This window comes from Cyprinus carpio, chromosome A2 (genome assembly GCF_018340385.1).
Source record: "Cyprinus carpio isolate SPL01 chromosome A2, ASM1834038v1, whole genome shotgun sequence".
NCBI lineage: Eukaryota > Metazoa > Chordata > Actinopteri > Cypriniformes > Cyprinidae > Cyprinus > Cyprinus carpio.
The window spans coordinates 12,750,120-12,769,735 of record NC_056573.1 but is presented as its reverse complement, the minus strand read 5'-3'; the positions used below and the strand labels follow the sequence as shown (position 1 = coordinate 12,769,735).

The following is a 19,616-nucleotide window of genomic DNA, read 5'->3' as shown; positions in this document are numbered from 1 at the left end:
TTAATCAGAAAACCAATTAAAACAAACATTTATCTTGGAGGGATTACACCCACCTTATTTAACACATGTGAGCACCCGTATAGATAATCCTCCTCAGTCTCTCCCTATGACTTCACTTGTTATTGTGACATACGCATACATTAAACATTCCTGCATTTATGCTGTTTGAGTCAATGAATTCTGAAATTGAATTTTGAGAGGTACCTCAGAAAAAAGCCTCTGAGCAGAAGCTCTGCAATTACAGCATGGATAAATGTAGCATCAGTGCTGTTTCTGTCTAACCGCATGTCGCAGCACTCCATAATCTGCCATAATGCTCTATAGAAGGACTCATACAGGAGAGCGATGCTTTTAAATATCATCGTGCGACATCTACATTCTCAGCACATCCTACATGACTAATTTCAGCCTAGTTTTTTGAGTCCACCAAACAGTTCAGCAGCACACTGGATGCCGTGAACCATCAGGACGTGCTGCGTGAGAGGAAAGGAGCTAATTCTGGATAATTCTATTAAAATCTGGAGTCCTATATATTCGTATATTATAAGAGAATTTGCTGGAGGCAAAGCCGTTGATTTTCCTTACTGTGCTAAAAAAACTATGTTCTTGCTTGGCAAAGTTTTTCTATTCAAACCAATGACTTCATTGTGGAAACATCATAACATTGTGGGAACATCGTAAACCTTCTCCCTCCCCTGACTTGTGTTTGAGATGAAGAGTAATTTGGACTTCAAATAAGAGTCAGGATGCATAAATAATGAGCGAAGGCCAGTTCACAGTGGGAGGGTATCTATATGAAACCTCATTTCATTTGGTCAAACACTTTATAACCCCTCTCTGTTTTATCAGACTGAGCAAACATGGTTCTGATAAAAAACTAATGAGTTTCATGTGGTTAATTAACATCATATTATTAAGGTGTAAAAGTACTGTGACTGCACATTTGCTAGTCCCTAAGAAGTTGAAAGAGTTTGAGAAAACTCAACATACCATTTAGTAGTGCACTTTTTGAAAATATCGAATATAATATCAACAGAGAAGCACTACAGATCTAATTTAGTCTGAAATGTAAAATGTCTCATCCCCGACTTTTTTATTCCGAAACACAAGTTGTGTTCTGTGCGTTAAAGTTTAATGAGGGCTAAGACTTTGTATTTCAAGAAATGTTTCCCTACATGCACTATGTAAATACTTACATCTCACCCTGCCGTTAGGTAGGCTAGTATTGCTGAGCTGGGTTTATTTTTACCATGGTTCAGACATACTTATCAGATCCACACAGATGTATATTTATGTATGTGTGTGCAGACTTTGTGCATGTCACAGTTTAGAGTCACCATCATTTGAAATAACCTGCTCGCTTCCCCTCTTTTTTTCACTGTAAGGGTGCAGGGAGCTGGAGGAAAGGCTATATTGATTTACTTGCATGTACCACAAGGACAATGTTAGAGCAGAAAACCTGGTTGACCCTACTGTATCAATGATAAGTAAATTATCACAGGGCTACTATTTAGTCATGTGTACAGGTGCTGTGTAGTGTCTTCATTTGCCGATTGAGCTTGTGTTGCAAGAAATCTCAATCCTAGTTTGGTTTGGATAATTGCTGTTTTTGTTGAAATGTTTACAATTATACTTTTTTTATTATGAGGAAGTTAGACAGTTAATGGAGTTATTACCTTTGTTCCAAAACCGACCGAGTTGTTGCTTCTAGAGGAGAAGCCTAATTGTAAAGAACCTCCATAAGTGACTTATTTGACACAAGCTACTTCACAAGCCACTATCGCTCCACACCAGATACACCATTCACAAATGATTTGCTAAGCTAAGAAGGAAGTTCTATGATCAGTATAAAAATACACAGCACACAAAACTGTAGATTTTAATTAGACAAAATGATTATTTTTGGACATAAAGTGGCCCACATGACTTACAGTACACTAGCGTTCAAAAGTTTGGGGTCAGTAAGATTCGTATTTTATTTTTTGTTAAAGGAATGAATACATTTATTCAGTAAGAATGCATCAAATTAGTCAATGTGACAGTAAAGACAGTTTCTATTTTAAATAAATACTGTTCATTTGAACTTTTTATTCATGAAAGAAACCTAAAAAATGTAGCACAGTTTCCACAAAAATATTAAGCTGTACAACAAACTGTTTTTAACACTGATAATCATGAGAAATGTTTCTTGAGCACCAAAGTGGGTTTCTGAAGGATTGTGTAACACTGAAGACTGGAGTAATGGCTGCTGAAAATTCAGCTTTGCCTTCACAAAATATATATGATAATTAATATAGAAATATTTGAAATTGCATTAATATTTCACAGTATTACTGTTTTACTGTATTTTTAATTAAATAAATTCAGTCTCAATGAGAATAAAAGACTTCTTTCAAATACATTAAAATTCTTACCAACCCCAAACTTTTGAACAGTAGTTTACCTTATATACACATGAATTGAATGGTTTCAATGATTCATGAAACTAGTCTGAATTCTGATTCGTACACAAATTGGACAGCTTCAGTTCTTGACTCACTGACTCAGTCAGCTCTCATGTCTCAATAGTTAACAACTCACCTAATGTGAATGAATGTTCAGTCTGTTCAGCACCCATTCTTACAAGAAGAGCTTTACATTTACCATTCGAGCCACATAGACTAATTTATGATATTTTTATGATGCTTTTGCCCATTCTTCATTACAGTTTTATGCTGCCTTTGCTCATTATTTGTAATTGCATGGAAAAGAACAACCAATACATTATTCAAAATGTATTGTATATTGCATCAAGTGAGAAAACCATATGGGTTTTGAGACTATACATGAGGGTGAATAAATGATGACCGAATCTTAATTTGTGTGGTGAACTATCCCTTTAAAACTATGTTCCTCATTGACACAAATCCGAGAGGCTGCCCTTAAGATTCAGATGTAATTGAGGTCGTTGCATGAAAACAGAAGCTCCGCTGCACATGAATCTTGGAATTTTGCTGAACCTTCTCAGTCTTATCATCCCCGTTCCCTCTAATAGGGCATTCCTCAGTGATCTCATCAAACTGAGAAGCAGAGCATTTGTAGCTTTTGAGATGATTAGCCTGCCAAGCATTTCATTAACCTGACCTAAGTGATTAAAAGGGGCAGATCCATTGATCCCCTTTGTGGTTCATGCATTATTACTTGGAGAACGTCTTCATGCAACAACTCTGATTCCCCTGCCATTCATATGATGATTTCCAGTTGGTGACCTTTGCAAATTTGGAGGTGTTGAGAACGGTCAGAGCGTTCATGCAGAACACTGGCATGAGACAAGAGACACAAGTGTCTAGTCATGCCTGCTGCTCTGCTTACCTGACCTTTCCTACCCCCATCTCACGTCCTTGGCTCTTGTGAGATCACAGAGAGGTGAGGTGCTTCCTTCTAATAAATTGCACAGAGGAAAAAAAGAATCTGCTCCATGCTGCATTATGCAGCCTTATGCAAGTATAAACTAAAAGCAGAACAATAATATGCTTTGACAGAGCTTGACATAAGCCTTTTTCACAGAGTACTGAAAAGCTAATGAGTGGTATAAGAGGACTGAAAGAGTCCATAATAACGGATGCTGTCTGCTTTAATGCTTTTCAGGTGCGTTCAGCGTCTAGCTTTCACAGAGAGGCTGGAGTCTTGCTGGCAATATAAAGAAAGCCGGAGAGCTAGAGATTTTATGACAAGCATCAGTCTTCCAGTCCTGAATAATAGTGGAACCGGAAAGCTTCAGTTCTTTGGAGATATTTTCAAATGTTTACCTTATGTATGCTCTCTTACTGATGCCAAGAACATACTGAATCCCAGGAGAAAGTGTTGATTCTTTCCATACATGGCTGCGAGCTGTGAAAAAACAAAACAAAAAAAAAACATAACATGTTAAAACATGCAACATAACTACTTATGCTCTATAAATGTTTATAAATAAATGTCAATTATTTATTGTCATTTTTAAATAAGTAAATGTCAGGGTTATTACAGTAAACTAAAACTAAATCAATAAAAACATTTTCATTACTTTAAATAAAATAAACTTGATCTGAAATAAAATAAATTATTTAAAAATCTTATTTTGTTTCATCTAGTTGACAAGGTAGCAACAAACATACAATTTAAATAAAATGTATTAAAAACTATATAGGTACACATTTTTCTAAAATGAAAAATAAAATAAAATATAAAAATAAGAATTAAATTATTAAAATGTTAAAATATTTAATAAAACTATAATCTAATTTAAAATGATGGGCCTGTGTTTAAATATATTTAATATATTATTTTCAAATGGATACCTATCTTTTTAATTAATAATAATAATAATTATTATATGAACAATTATATTACATATGATCATATTTAAATAGATACATGAATATAAATGTAAACTATCCCATTTGAAATGATATGATTATGTGTTTAAAATTTTGTGAAACTGAATAGACTACTTCACAATATTTATTTTACAAAATATGAATCAAGCATTGCCATCTCATCCTTTTAGGTCAGCAAATGTAATAAACTTGGACTGCTACAGCTGATTACATTTTTTATTAATGATGTTTAAGCACCGGATACATCACAAGGCTGGTATATCTGCCTCCGTAACGCTCCATCTGAATTTTTTCTCCCCCGCCCCAAGTAATGCTTTCTGAAATCAAATTAGGAGCAACCTGATTAATCTCACCCATTATTTCTGTTTCATAATTTCATGCAATCGGGGAAAAAAAAAAGATGTCCCAAGAACCCATGCTGCTTCATTAATGAAAGTACAAATATGTAAAAATAGTTTTGGTAAAGTATTTCAGGACTCTGAAGAATTAAATGAGTATAATGCGGTCACATAGCCAAGTTGAAAGAATGAATAGAACCTGAACCTCAACAATGTTCCAAATAAAAAGATTCACCAAATTACCAAAGTAGTTTTAATAATGGATTCTGTTCTAAAAAAGGAATCAATTGTGCATTTTGCAGCATCCACTTTTATGATGGCACTAGACTGGAAATAGGGCTCTGATCTGTGTTGAGTTCTTTTTTAACACATAAACATTTTAAGAGCTTATCACTCCTCTATATGCCCAGAGACCAGAGCAAGAACTCTGCACACGGCATTTGGCTGTTTTTCTATCGCCACTCTGCTCCCCAGTGCCTAAGTTCAAGTAGCACATTAAACAAGTCCTTCAAATTTTCACTCTTTCAAAAGTTTCTGCATATCTCAATGTCCCAAGATGTTCCATTTGTCCCTTATATCCTTAAATATCATCACTATCTTTACTGACTTGAAACTGGATGGTGAATCGCTTCTCCAGTGAGAGCAGTCATGGCCAAGTCTAACATCATAGCCAAGCTTAACTGATGGTATGGGATCAGACATCATGAACCTGGCAAAAAAAAAAAAAAAAAAAAAAAAAAAAAAGATCCGGCTTCTGTTATCTTGCAGAGTAAAGTCATCCTGACCTTTCAGCAGCAAGATCAACCAAACGGAAATGTGTTAGAAAGATGGACTCTGCACAAACACCTTGTATTAAAGGAACAGCTCACAGATAAATCATTTTGTCATCGTGTTTTCACCCTCATATTGTTCCAAACCATGACTTTATTTTCAATTACTGTAAATGGTTACTGGGGCTTTCAGGATTCATAAAGGATGAAAGAACACCCCATTCATTGTACAGTAATTGCATGGGAAGAGCAACCACAATGTTCTTCAAAATCCTTTAATCTTCTTATGTGCTATACTGAAGAAAGTCAAATATACTATTATTGTCAAAAATACACTACTGTTCACAAATTTGGGGTTGATAAGATTTTTAAATGTTTTTCAAAGAAGGCCTATATGCTCACCAAGGGTACATTTATTTGATCAAAAATAAGAAATATAATTCCAATTTAAAATATTTCTTTTCTATTTTAATTTGTTTTAAAATGTTATGTATTCCTGTAATGGCAAAGCTGGTATATGTTTGTTCATGAGTAAAAAAAAAATTATTATGCTTTAATATTTGTTTCCAACATGTGGGTTGCCCTGAAACGCCCCTTTCGTCCCCCATCCTTGGTCCCCCTCTGTTGAAATTGGATCCTGGGGCACCTAGATTGGACCGAAAGGGCACTTTGGCATCAGAGATTAAAGGGGCAGGGACTCGAGCCCCCACATGAGCTTCAGCTCTGTCATTTTTGGTCATACGAGTAAGACACCCACGATGGGCTTAAAATTTATTCTGACAGTGTCAGTATCTGCAGCCCATCAATGAGTTCTTTCTCTTCATGGTCCACCTTTCAGTCGGTCTTCCACAGAGAGATCTGGCCTAACACAAAACCCTTGGGATGGATTAAATTTTTTTTATTGGTACAGACTGTTATATAAAATGTAAATTGAAAACTATATATATATATATATATATATATATTATATTTGTTTGTGCCAGCTCTGCTTCATTTTAGTGCAGCTCTTTACAGGAGGAATTGCATTGATTCTCAGTTCTGAATAGTGTGCTGTCTGGTACAGTGCTGCAAATAAATATAAAATTGAATTAGAAGTTTTTTTCCCCCAGTTCAGCTCCAACAGGTGAACAAACTGGATGGACCCACCTAACTAAATTGTTTGTTATTTGTTCATTATTATCCACTATACAATGAGGGAAGTTTCTTTTGTTTTCATGATTTTCAGGGGATGCTTTTCAATGTGTGACAAAGACATTGCAAAGATATCTTTTGGACGTACCTTTGCACAGTGGGATCAGTTACTGGTAGCCACGTCGGTATAGCGCTAGAGGACACTTTTAGTGTGTGTATAGAGACGCAAAAATGCTAGAAATTAAATTTAGCATTTATATACATAAAAAATGAGCTGTATATCATTTTTATGATTTTTAATGAAATAAGAATTTTGAATAATGAAAATGTGTCTGCCTCTCTATTAATCATCAGTGTCAGAACCTTTAAAGAATAAACTGCATTTTCCTGTATTTAATTTCTATATTAAAAAAGAGAACATGAATGGACGCAAAAGTACATGGACCAGCGGACCAAACACATTTACCCCAAATAAATTTAAAGATTGGAAATGAAAAAACAAAAAACAAAAACAAAACAAAAAAAACTATTTTTCCTTTTTTGAAGTACAGGAATGATGACAGAATGTCACATTTTAAGTAAAGTATTCTTGTAATTAAAGACTATAAGAAAGAAAGAGGAAATTTCTTGGAACAGAATTCACGTGCAGTAAGCTAACCAAACAAGTGCACAGGTTACGAGCATGCACACACTTCCCAAGATAAGCACCTTAAAGTATGTGAATACATTTTCAATCTTCCCTTTGATGTCACTGTATCTTTGGGGTAAACATTGTTTGCACACCTCAGCAGGGTTGTTTCAGTAAGGATTCTCAACATGCAGCTGCTATTTTTCCAAACAGCGTATCTGTTATGCTTGACATTGCCCACACCACAGTCTCCCAATCCTTTGGTGATTAGGCCATTGATATCAGCTGCTTAATGACTTCCTGCATTTGTGTGGGACCTTAGAGTTGCAGATTTAAGCTTCTGACAGTGGTGAGGGATGGATGAAGATATCTAGAATAGCAATTCCTTAGCAGAGTGGATTGCACTGCCAAGGACGGTCAAATGCTCACTAACAATACCAAGGCCTTGATTTATAATGTCAAACTTACAATGTAAATCCAGAGGTTTGGTAACCTTTTAAATGGGTTTGGCTCATTAATGTCTTTATAAAGAAGATTCACTTCATACAAAATGAATCTCAGGAGATAAATAGAAATACTTTACGGTGCCAGAGGAGAAATTCAATGAAACTTTTTCTAGCAAGGTTAATCACATCCTACAATGTACTTAAGCAATCGATACACATAGCAACCCTACTCCTAAAAACATTTATGACAAAATCTTACTGACCCAAAAATGTTGAGCAATATAAATACCGTCACAATTATGTTTTGTATAGGTCTGTTCCTTTGTCATTGTGTCTTGTTTTCCCTGTTCCTGTTTGCCTGTGTTCCCTTTACTTATTAGTTGCTATGGTTTCTGATAAGTGAGCACCTGTTTCGGTTCCTATTAATTATATAGTCTGTGTATTTAATCTGCATGTTCCTCTGCCTCACCTCTGCTGGTTCCTGTCAGTCCCTTGGCTCATCCTCAGTTTGCTCCATCCTGTTGTGTGGATACGCCTCAGGCCTTACAATCACCAGCTCTGCCTAGGCTTGAGAAACCCCTGTCTCCGCCTCCAGCCTCCAAGTACCGGACTCCACCGTGGCCCTCTAACCCATCGGCTCCGCCTTAGCTCCGTGGCCCATCATCCCACTGGCTCCAGCGGGCTACCTCGTCCCTCTAGCTCTGCCGTGGACAGTTGTATAGTTATCTCAATACATTCTTAATGAACTCCAGGCAGTAGAAGATAAAATATTCCATTTCAATGTGCATTCTGAATTGTGTCCTTTTTGTACTTATTACAATATACAGTACACTTGCATTACAAGTGAAACAATTGTTATCAGTAGAGAAAAATATACACATGTTGTGGAGTTTTCAGGCAATATGAGTTAATTAATAATACAGAGCAGCAGCGGAAGAAGGCAGACAGTGTAATTTGAGTTTAATCTCTAATGTGGGGAAATGACATTCAAGAGTTATTCTTACCTCAGTGTTTCCATCCGCCTTCGACAGGAAGCTCAGAACTTACTGATATCAAGTCTTTTTTTTTCTAATGCCTTGCTTTATAATGATCAAATATTGATAGATCATATTAAAACAAGAATATTTATAAAATAATAAATCTCTTAACAACCCTTCGGTTACAGGAAGCCAGAAGAGAAACTCCTTAAGAGCAACACAGATGTCAGAGCGGCATGAAAGATTTTCCAAGCGGTTTGATATGCTTGAGGAGAGATGTAACTTTTTTTTTCTTTGATCCGAGAATAACTTTATGTGTTGACAAGCAGGTAATGGTTTTAGGTTTGACTATGAGAAAAATATAGTCACATCATGCTTTCATATTGTGCCAGAGGCTTTGGTTTTTCCCTCAGCTTCGTACGAGTTACCAAAGTAAGGATTACTGTCTCAGCTGTTGACAGTAAAATATTTCAACCAGACTTACTGTATTGTCAACTACGGATACAAACCTGATACTAGGAAGCTATCGCTAAGAACCTGATGCAATTGTTTGTGCCTGTTAGAATGAATAGAGAACCCAACCTGCACTGTAAATGCCTTGTAGGATCTTCTCAGATTACTATGTCACAGCAAAAGATGAGAGAACAATGAATTGCAAATAAAAGATTTTCCCATAAATAAAAATATGTGACAATTTGCTTATCCATTCCCTGCTGGCAGAGATGTATAAACAGACATGTGGATGTTAAGCAGAAGAGGATATGGGCCTGGGAATAATTGTGTAGTTATCCATGGCATATCCGCAGCGGTTTGTTGTCTCGTGTGCTGAGCGAAACAAATCGCTTAATAATATTCAGTGGAGGATGGCAGCGGTAAATCTGAGGCTTTGAGAGAATGATGAACACACAAATGAGTGCACACAGACTCAACAGAGGAGGTGCATCCTGGGGTTCTGTCTCTAAACGCCCACTGTGCCCCCCATTAGCAATGAATTGTAGTTAGTGTTCATTAGGGCACAGATGCCTCTCTGCGGGTTTGTGGGAGCCACTAGTCTTGCACATTGATCATGATGTGGTTGGGAGCTGCTACCTCCAGTCCTGCCCTCTGCCCACTGTGAGCTGTAAATGTGACTCTGGAAAAATCAATCGTCCAAATTAATTCTTTACTAATCCTGAGCAAGTTTCCAAGTAAGATGACATGTAGATGGTAAAAGATCAAATCTGAACATAATGTTTTGTTTAAGACCAGACTGAAAGGTTGTTAGTGGAGAAATATGCAAATGGACGTGTTGTTATTGTGCCTGATGAAGACCTGACTGGTCGACCTGACTTGCGCTGTCTGGTAAATAAATGTTTGGAGCTGTAATTTCAGTGTGCAGACATTATTTTTAATTTGTTTATTATTAGTTACAATATCTAACATCTTAACCCCTTTGTCTACAACCAACTGTACAAATCCTACCTCAAAAACCCAGCTGAAGGAGTTTATTAGTTACTGTAGCTAGCTAGTGGCAATACACAAACTACTTAACATAACTTGCTTACCTAGCTAGCGATACACTCTATGTTTACAGATCACAGCCATTTATTCATATCTTTTCACAGCTCTCAACTTTGAAATAAAGACAAACTATTATTATTAGTAGCAGCAGCAGTAGCAGTATTTTACTTAATTATAGAAATGATTATTATTATTTCAATATGCTTTGGAATGTAGTGAATTAAAAGTTTCCCAAAATTAAAATATGGTAAATACAGGTAAGTAGCCTACAGAAATAAAATAAAATAAACAAATACATTTATGTCCACCACTATTGCTTATCCTTTGAAATATATGTGGCAAACACACATTTTGTGTTAAAGAGTCAGATGACCTTCAGCTAAAATGGAAGAGGTCAGACAGGATATGCTAGTGTCCCATCACGAAGGAATATATTTGAATATAATGAGAGACAGTGCATGAAATTACACATTTATTTATAGGAGGACTCCTAGTGTCTAAATGTCATTTCATTTGAATAGAGCCTAAACTAATGTGCTCTACCCATGATATATGATGAATTGCCAGTAGTGTAAAATACATCAACGTGATGTGCGATGCTGATTGTTTAATAAATCTCCTCAATGACTGGTTATGCTGCTTTTGATATTGACACTTCACAGCTGACATTTCTAGTGCACTCAAAATCACGCTTAGATTCTCCTGATGAAGATGGTGAACTCTATCACTGAACACTGGATCAGCGGTAAAAACCACATCAGTGTCAAGTCAATAACAGCAGTTTTGATGGTCCCAAAATCAATCAATGCAGTGCCATTGAAGACTGGTGTCTGTATCTGCCCGAGGAATATTCACAAGCTGTTACTGATGTCTCTCATCTGCTCACAACAGTGCTGCCCATATATAAGGATTGATATGAGGGATGTAATTCAGTGATAGCGATAAAAGCCTCAATGATCCGATCACATGTCTCCTCCTCAGGTGATATAAAGATGTTCAGGGTCCACCCAGCAAGGTGCTTACACAGCACAACTCAGTTATGCAATACATTTTGATCATCTTGTACTGTCAGGTCCCATTTCATTAAGGTTCATATTCCAATGCTGCCATATTCCTGAAGCAAATGATGAATTGCCTGAGATCTTAGTGCGGTGATTTCTATACAGCCCCTAGAGGATCACCTGAATGACAGATATAGAGGAACAAGGGTGTTTCTGACAGCTTATTACATTCACAAGCAGGGGTCTAATAAGGTAAACAAAAGAAGACCTGCATATTCAGTGAACAGCCATGAATGCAGGAAATACCAGATGTTATCCACTTAACTCATTCCGGATTAGACAAAGAGTGGGAGGACTCTTGAAATGAATGTAAAACTGCTATTGTTCTTCGGGTTATGGAACGTCTCCACAACAATGAGGTTGAACTGCAAGGAATTAAGTATAAACTAAAGATTAGATTAGAACACGCTCAGAATATTTGGAAGAAAATTAACATAAATAGAGATCAAGCAAGGTCTGGTTGTCATTCAAGGATGTCTATTTTCTATATATATTATTCCACTTATACTCCGGCTCAAGATATTGTTCATATGTTTTATTTCAAGACATTTGTCAGGTTTTTGTACTTAAAACATTCTTGTGCATAGAATTTCTTAAGCATCTCATCCAAAGCCTCCTTTGCAAATTCAAAAATTTCATTTTTGAGCTTGTATTTGAGCTTGTATTTCCTACCATAAATATATCAAAACGTAATTTTTGTTTAGTAATATGCATTGCTAAGGACTTCATTTGGATAACTTTAAAGGCGATTTTCTCAATATTTTGATTTGTTTGCACCTTCAGATTCCAGATATTCAAATAGTTGTATCTCGGTCAAATATTGTCCGATCCTAAACCATACATTAATGGAAAGCTTGAAAATTTTAATAAGATGAACAGAATTAAAGGATAGTTGTTTCCAGGTATTATAGGCATCCTTGGTGTTTGAAGTCATACGATTCCCCCTAGTGGATGAACGAAGGACACATACTAATTTCTCACTTTATGCAGAGAGTACCTGATGGTAAAATATATTATTTGATGTTGGATTATTGTTATGTGGACTTTGTAATGGATTAGCAAGTCGTGTCACATTCTTTATAAAGAAGAAGCCCCAGGAGAATGTGCTGCACATCACCAAATGTCACATATGAAAGATTCAAGAAGCATTTTGTCCAGCAACCCAAGTGTGGAATTATATTTAGAAGCAGATACAGATCAAACAGACACTTCAAAGACTTGCATTGTGTCTCTTTTTCTTTAACAAAAGCCCTTAGGCTTCAGAAAAACTAATTAAATAGGGTGGTTCTACAAAGGGAAAATTACTCTCTTTGCTGCAACCAAAACACCAAGGTCATACATAACATGCATCATACCTCTATTCTTTTGGATTTATCTGCAGCTTTAAACATTCAAGCTGCCAGTTATATCCAAAGGTTTTTTTTTTTTTTTTTTTGGTAGTCTTGGAAAACAGGTCCTACCAAGATGGATAACTTGCCCTCAAACATATAAAAAACCCAGCATTCAAGTATACGGTACTTCAAGGATCAGTCCTTAGAACCCCCCCAACCCCCTAAATCTCAAACATGATCGCTGCATGTCTCTCTGATTATCAGCCGCCTGGATAATTAACTCAAGACTGAGCTCTGATTCCCTCTCGCAAGGATGTCCAAGTTTTACAATGCATACATGATTCAGAGCTCACCTTCAGTGACCACATTACAACAACTGTCAGGTCCTGGGGAAGTCGTGGCCTAGTGGTTAGAGAGTTTGCCTCCTAACCCTAAGGTTGTGGGTTCGAGTCTCGGGCCGGCAATACCATGACTGAGGTGCCCTTGAGCAAGGCACCGAACCCCCGTGAACCCACAACTGCTCATCAACAGTATAAATGGCTGCCTACTGCTCCGGGTGTGTGTTCACGGTGTGTGTGTTCACTGCTGTGTGTGTGCACTTTGGATGAGTTAAATGCAGAGCACCAATTCCGAGTATGGGTCACCATACTTGGCTGTATGTCACGTCACTTCACTTCACTTCACTTTATGCTTCATAATATGAAAAATAAGGACCACATTAATATCTTAAAGGAATAAAAATGAAAATTAGCTGAAAACGTACTCTCTCTGGCCATACAAGATGTAGATTTTGTTTCTTCATGTAAACAGGTTTGGTGAAATTCAGCATAATATTGTTTGCTCACCAGTGGATCATCTTCAGTGAATGGGTGCCTCCAAACAGCTGATAAAAACATCACAATAATCCACAACAAAATACCAGTCCATAATCCATAATAACGCTTTCTCCAGTGAAAAATTCAATCCCATATGTTGTCCTCTCACTTCAAAATCCAAAATTTTTGATAATAGCCTACCATTTGTGTAACCACACAAATACCATGGTTAAACTATGTTTAATATAATTTGTGATTACCATGGTTCAACTATAGTAACCATGTTTATTTTTTATTTTTTATTTAATAGTAAAACCATGGTTAATTTTTTGTAGGTTGGCCAGTTTACATAACGTTTCACAGTTACAGTAATTGTGTATTTCGTCAGCTTATTTAGGCTAATAATATCGGACAAAAAGCTAAGGAATCATATAATCAAGATGTTAAAATAAATAAAAATCTCACCTTTCAGAGTAGACACTAAAGCATGTCCCAGCCAAGTTCACCTGTTGCGTTTCCTTCATACATTTCCGATATGGTCTGTGCTTATTGGCAGCGCGTTTCTGTATTTGATTGTGTTGCAAGTGTTTGCAGCGCATTTCTGTATTTGATCGCATTGTATTTGCAGCGCGTGTGTTATCAAACTGATTTCTTAATTTGCTGTTACTTTCTCTATTTGCATATGCTTTCTTAAACTGCAGCGCGTTGAGGTCTCTCAGACACCGTAGTTTTGGTTGTATGGTCTTGATATGTGCATAGTTCTCTCCTGTTTCAGACAACTTAGACAAGACATTTTTTTCCACTGATATTTTTCAGAGACATAACCAGAGACAATGATATGATGTTAAAAATTTGATGTTCATTTGTTTTTTACAAACATGCAGCTTTTCTCTTTACAAGACAAAAATTCATGGACTGGAGTCCTGTGGATTACTTGTGATGTTTTTATCAGCTGTTCGAACTCTCATTCTGATGGCATCCATTCACTGCAGAGGATCCATCAGTGATCCTTAGTGATGCAATGACAAATTTCTCCAAATCTTTTTGGGTGAACTATTCCTTTAAGTCACTAACATTAATTACCAAGTTCAAACTGAAAAAATTTTTGATCTTTTAAATTTAAATAATTCAATATAGCCTACATTTTAGATACACATTCGATACATAGATATATAAATTTGATAATCATCAACCTTTCAAAGTCGCTTCTGTATATTTTAAAAACATAGCCTATTGTAAAGTATACCAGAAAAACAGTAAAAACAGAAGGAAAAGAGCATAAAGTTTATGAGATGCATTTAATATTGGATAAAATTTATGTATTATGATTTTAAATAGGCTACACTCTCAGAAAAAAAAGTACAAATGCTGTCACTGGGGCGGTACCTTTTCAAAAGGTAAATTTTTGTACCTTTTAGGTACTAATATGTACACTTTATGTACTAATATGTACTTTTAAGGTGCCAATATGTACTCTTCAGGTACAAAGGTGAGCCTTTTGAAAAGGTACCGCCCCAGTGACAACTTTTGTACCTTTTTTTCTGAGAGTGTATAATGCATTTTCTTTCCCTTTTTTAAATCATAAACAATTTAGACATATAACATCGGATTGGATATTCTCAAGTATTAGTTAATGCGATTTTTGCACTTTATCATTGTCACTCTGGATAGAGAAGGTCTGCTAAAACATTTTTGATTTGTTCTCAAATAAATAAATGTTCCGCACACATCTGAGAAATCAGCCGCCAGAGGGCAGCATACATATATCACAAATCCAGCAATGCCATGAAAGTCAGAGGTGCACTGTTAACAAAGCCACTTGAGCAAATATAACTCTAGTAATTTGTAAAGAGAGCTATTCGTCAGTTTTACAAATTCTATAGACTACTCGTCCTTTAGTATTACATTACAGACTATGAACATACAAGTAGAATTGAGGAGAGTGAAAAACAAGAGATAATAGTTAACGTTGGGAAGTGTCTCTACTCATGTGATTGGCTGACAGTTCTTTTGTCTCTGTAGTTCCACTATAAAAGCGTCGCTAACGGTACTCTCATGTTGTATTTTCTTGGAATACTGCGCACCATCAGGATCTACAAACTCATCATGATTTTTACGCAATGGATTAACATATCTGGATATTACCAGCTATAAATTCCACCAAGTAGCCTGTATTATCTGATTATCAACTACTTTAAAGAGAACTTTTTCAACTTATTGGACACATTTTTGCGCACATTGTACACCATGGCAAATACTTGCTTACAGTTCACGGGTTTTGTGATGAGTTTTCTTGGTTGGATCGGCCTTATCATCGCCACTGCCACTAATGAATGGGTAGTCACTTGTAAATACAACATGAACACCTGTAAGAAGATGGATGAACTGGAGGTCAAAGGTTTGTGGGCAGACTGTGTGATCTCAACTGCGCTGTATCACTGCATCACACTCACGCAGATTCTCGAGCTACCAGGTACGTGTGAAATAATACATTAATAATTTTTTTTTTTTTTAATGAAGATGAAAACCATTACTAAAACAATGCATTTTCATTATTTAATACACGAGCATAAGGATAAAATGACATAAAAGAGTTTATTCTTTTTTAAACAATTCATATAGTATTTTATATAAAACTATATAGCATTTTTACAAAGTACAGTACATAAGCATTGTTTTATATATGCAAAACAACTTTTTCACCACTATTTACGCGTGTGTATATACATATACTATCACTTATCTAAATAGTTGAAACTGTTTAACTGAATTGTATTATTACTATATAATAAAAACGAGAGTAAAATGATTCTGTTCTTTGTTGAAGCGTACATCCAGACGTCTCGAGCGCTAATGGTCACAGCATCGATTCTCGGATTGCCTGCTGTCGCGCTCGTGCTCATGTCTATGTCCTGTATTAACCTCGGAAGTGAACCAGAAAGCGCTAAGAACAAACGATCAGTGCTCGGAGGAACCATAATGCTGCTGACTGGTAAGCCTATATTTATATCTTTAAAACTCATATTAGGCTCTAAAACCCTTATTCCTTTTAGTATTCTGTCAATTGAAGATGAGTATATCTCTCACCTACATTAAGAGTATGATGCAACATAACAAAAAAGGCTATAATTTAATGTTAAGCATGTATTTTCCTTCTCAGCTTTTTGCGGCATCGTCTCCACCGTGTGGTTTCCCATCGGGGCTCATCACGAGAGGGGCTTGATGTCCTTTGGCTTCTCCCTGTATTCAGGGTGGGTGGGCACTGCACTTTGTTTGCTGGGAGGCTGTATGATCACCTGCTGTTCGGTGGAAACCCCTGCTACATACACTGACAACAATCGCTTCTACTACTCCAAACAGGGCCCCGCTCATTCCGGCCCCGCCTCCACTAACCACGCCAAAAGTGCTCACGTGTGAGCTTCGGGATTACTGCTCAGATCTGGTTTCTACTCTGTTTTTACTCTCTCTATCTCTCTATTTCCACTTGTTTCAACAATGTCTCTATCTACAGTGGTGACTCTTTGAATAGTTATCTTACAGCTGAACTCTGACCTTTTGAGACGGCAGCGGAGTTTGTCACCCAGATGTTACATAAAGGACAGTCGCTGGTGAAGGACCTCCAATGAAGGATTCAGTGTTTAAAAGGTCTTCTACTGATTCTGCTCAGTACAATGTGCCATTTTAAGTCCTGTTTTTGTAGTGAGAAAATTTTTGCAATTTTATATGAATATTAACAGTATTGCCATTGTTGTTTTTATTCTAAATCTTTCAGTTTATTTCAGTCTGTTTGTGCAGTTGTATTTTCATTTTGTTTAATTTCAGACCATTTCAAAATAGCCACCCAAACAAAACAGTATTTACTTAGCAACATTATTTATTGTAACACTTTGTATGCAGTTTTTTTATGTTTGTTGTAATAAACAATGTTGTCCATGTGTAATTGTTTTTTTCTTATATTATAGGCAATATGTCATTTTTTATATATATAAAACCCTCTGTGCTGGCAAACTGAACTGCTTTCAGCAGGACTGTATACTGTTAAGAACGTGGTGTCTGCTGTCAGATGCCCAGGCAGGTGTAGTGCATCATCATTAAACCTCTCATTTATTCTCACTAAAAGCACTCGAGAGACACATACAACTTAGGCATCTGAGACATGTACGGTATCGATTTCTCTTACTCCAATGAGAAATTTGTCCCATTACCACCAATGGGCAACTCAATGACTGGCAGACAGCGCTGATTAAAGGTTAACGGTCGCATTCGGCCATTAAGGCAGATTTATGCTCCAGGTGCGACGAGTCTCCGTCTTTGTTCTCTAGTTGGGATCCTTGCACTGAATGCTTTCTGTTACAGTTTCAGTGGACATAGAGTAAAAAATGGCTGAATACTGAGGACATAAGCAACATTTGAATGTTTCTGTACATCGTGTGAAAAAGAAAACAGCAATTTTAACCACTACAGTATGATTTATCCTGTGTAAGGTTATGTTTAGATGTCAAATATTGCTTTTTCGAAGATCTTTATCTATACATGGTTAGAGGTAGTTTGGAGTGAAGTAAATTCAATGAAAAATTGTATTGGAATCTACAGTATTTTTTACAGTATCTTTTCCAAATATGGCTGCAAATAACAGCATACCAGCAGAAGGAGAGACAGACAAAGCAGAGATTGACCTGAACTATTAGGAATCAGGAAGATGAAAAGTTTTTGTTAATACAGCCTTCATTCCTGTTTATGTTCATAGCTTAGAGGGAAATTGTTTAGCACTTTCTTTTTAAAGGGTCATGAAACACTAGCACACATTTTTGAGATGTTAACAAATACTGTATGTTGGAGATAAAATAAATGGTAATTTTTTTGAAAGGTAAAGTTGATCCTTTAGGAATTTTTGGTCCATTTTAGTATTCTGGTGTTATGAACAAATTAGTCCCTTGGCATGAAAAGGCCTTTTAATGTAAGCTCTATTCAGTGCTTGATTAGAAAACCTACAAACTTGGCATACATGTCTTAATTATCATTTTAATTATGCAAATATGACTCTAATTACCTTAAAAAAAATTATAGTTTCACAAAGCTGTAGAGTTTGAAATATTCCTCGTTCTTTAACTGCTCAGCATACTAGATTAGCATACCACTAGCCTGTTAGTTTGCTAGCTTATTAAATCTATCATCTTTAATCATTTAAGATCATGCAAATAATTAAAGGTGAAACAAAAACATTTTATATATTTCATATATTTAAAATATATTTAATAAAATCACCTGTTGTACAATACAGCAGGCTAGTGCTAATGTGCTAACTGTTAGCATATAAGCTACAATTACAAAAGACTGTTCCCAAGTGTGGAACCATTTGTTAATGGGAACCCGACAATTCATGACACTGGATTTGAAATCAATATCGAGACAGAATCAACAGGATGTGATATTTTTGATAACTAAAGTATGTCAGATGTCTCTTTTACACACACTTCTAAGCAATTTTCAAAATTTATGAGAACTGATTTATGGTGGGTTTCATGACCCCTTAATGTTCTTTGCATAATTTGAGAAAGGATATATCTGCATTTGTACAAACATGAGACAACTTCAATAGTCAAAGTGCTGCAGGGGTCAGTTTCTTACAAGAGAATAATCATATTCTAATGTGGAAATACAGAAACCGTGACTTACTAATTTTAGCTCGACTGTGTTTTCCTTGGTAAACTGATAGTACTGAGCTTAAAAATGTCAAAATTGTGTATTGGTACTTAATACTACAGGGAAAAAAATACTCACAGTATGAGACTAACCTGGATCTGACCAGAAAAATATGCAGTTTCCAGAATGTTCTGAAAACACCTAAAGGCTTCTTACAGGAAATGAATGATACTTTGAGCAGTGAGACAATATCACCTTTTGCATAAGGATTTTTGATAAGGATCTTTAACACAAGTATTATGATATATTGGTTTTAAAGCCACTAATATGTTTGCATAATCATAAAAGTGCATAATATATACATGCTTATAAGCATATAAGGAAAATATAACCATCTACCACACATTATCAAATCATTTAACGTCTTCCTCACATCCAGGATTAGCACCAGGATATTTTGCATCAGAAAAAAGGGGAGCCCCCCCTAAACAGATGACGTACAATATAAGGACATCACATTTAAATCTGATTCAGGCTGATGACAGATGACACAAATGACGTCCTATGAGTGCCTCATAGGAATAACACTTATGAAGAACCTCCCACAAAAGGAGTATG

At 36.1% G+C, this 19,616-nt stretch overlaps 1 protein-coding gene across 1 annotated transcript; it reads left to right on the top strand.

The window, feature by feature from the left end:
- Positions 1-15,406: 15,406 nt before the first annotated feature.
- Positions 15,407-17,290, top strand: LOC109052952 (claudin-11). The gene is made up of 3 exons (XM_042773688.1): positions 15,407-15,828; positions 16,183-16,347; positions 16,516-17,290. Exons 1-3 carry the CDS (start codon positions 15,603-15,605, stop codon positions 16,770-16,772), a joined length of 648 nt encoding a protein of 215 aa, XP_042629622.1. The 5' UTR covers positions 15,407-15,602; the 3' UTR covers positions 16,773-17,290.
- Positions 17,291-19,616: the final 2,326 nt, after the last annotated feature.

Coding starts and splice junctions, on each gene's coding strand:
- LOC109052952 (XM_042773688.1), top strand. CDS start 15,603: ATGGCAAATACTTGCTTACAGTTCACGGGTTTTGTGATGAGTTTTCTT. Junction 15,829..16,182: donor GCAGATTCTCGAGCTACCAG/GTACGTGTGAAA, acceptor TCTTTGTTGAAG/CGTACATCCAGACGTCTCGA. Junction 16,348..16,515: donor AACCATAATGCTGCTGACTG/GTAAGCCTATAT, acceptor TTTCCTTCTCAG/CTTTTTGCGGCATCGTCTCC.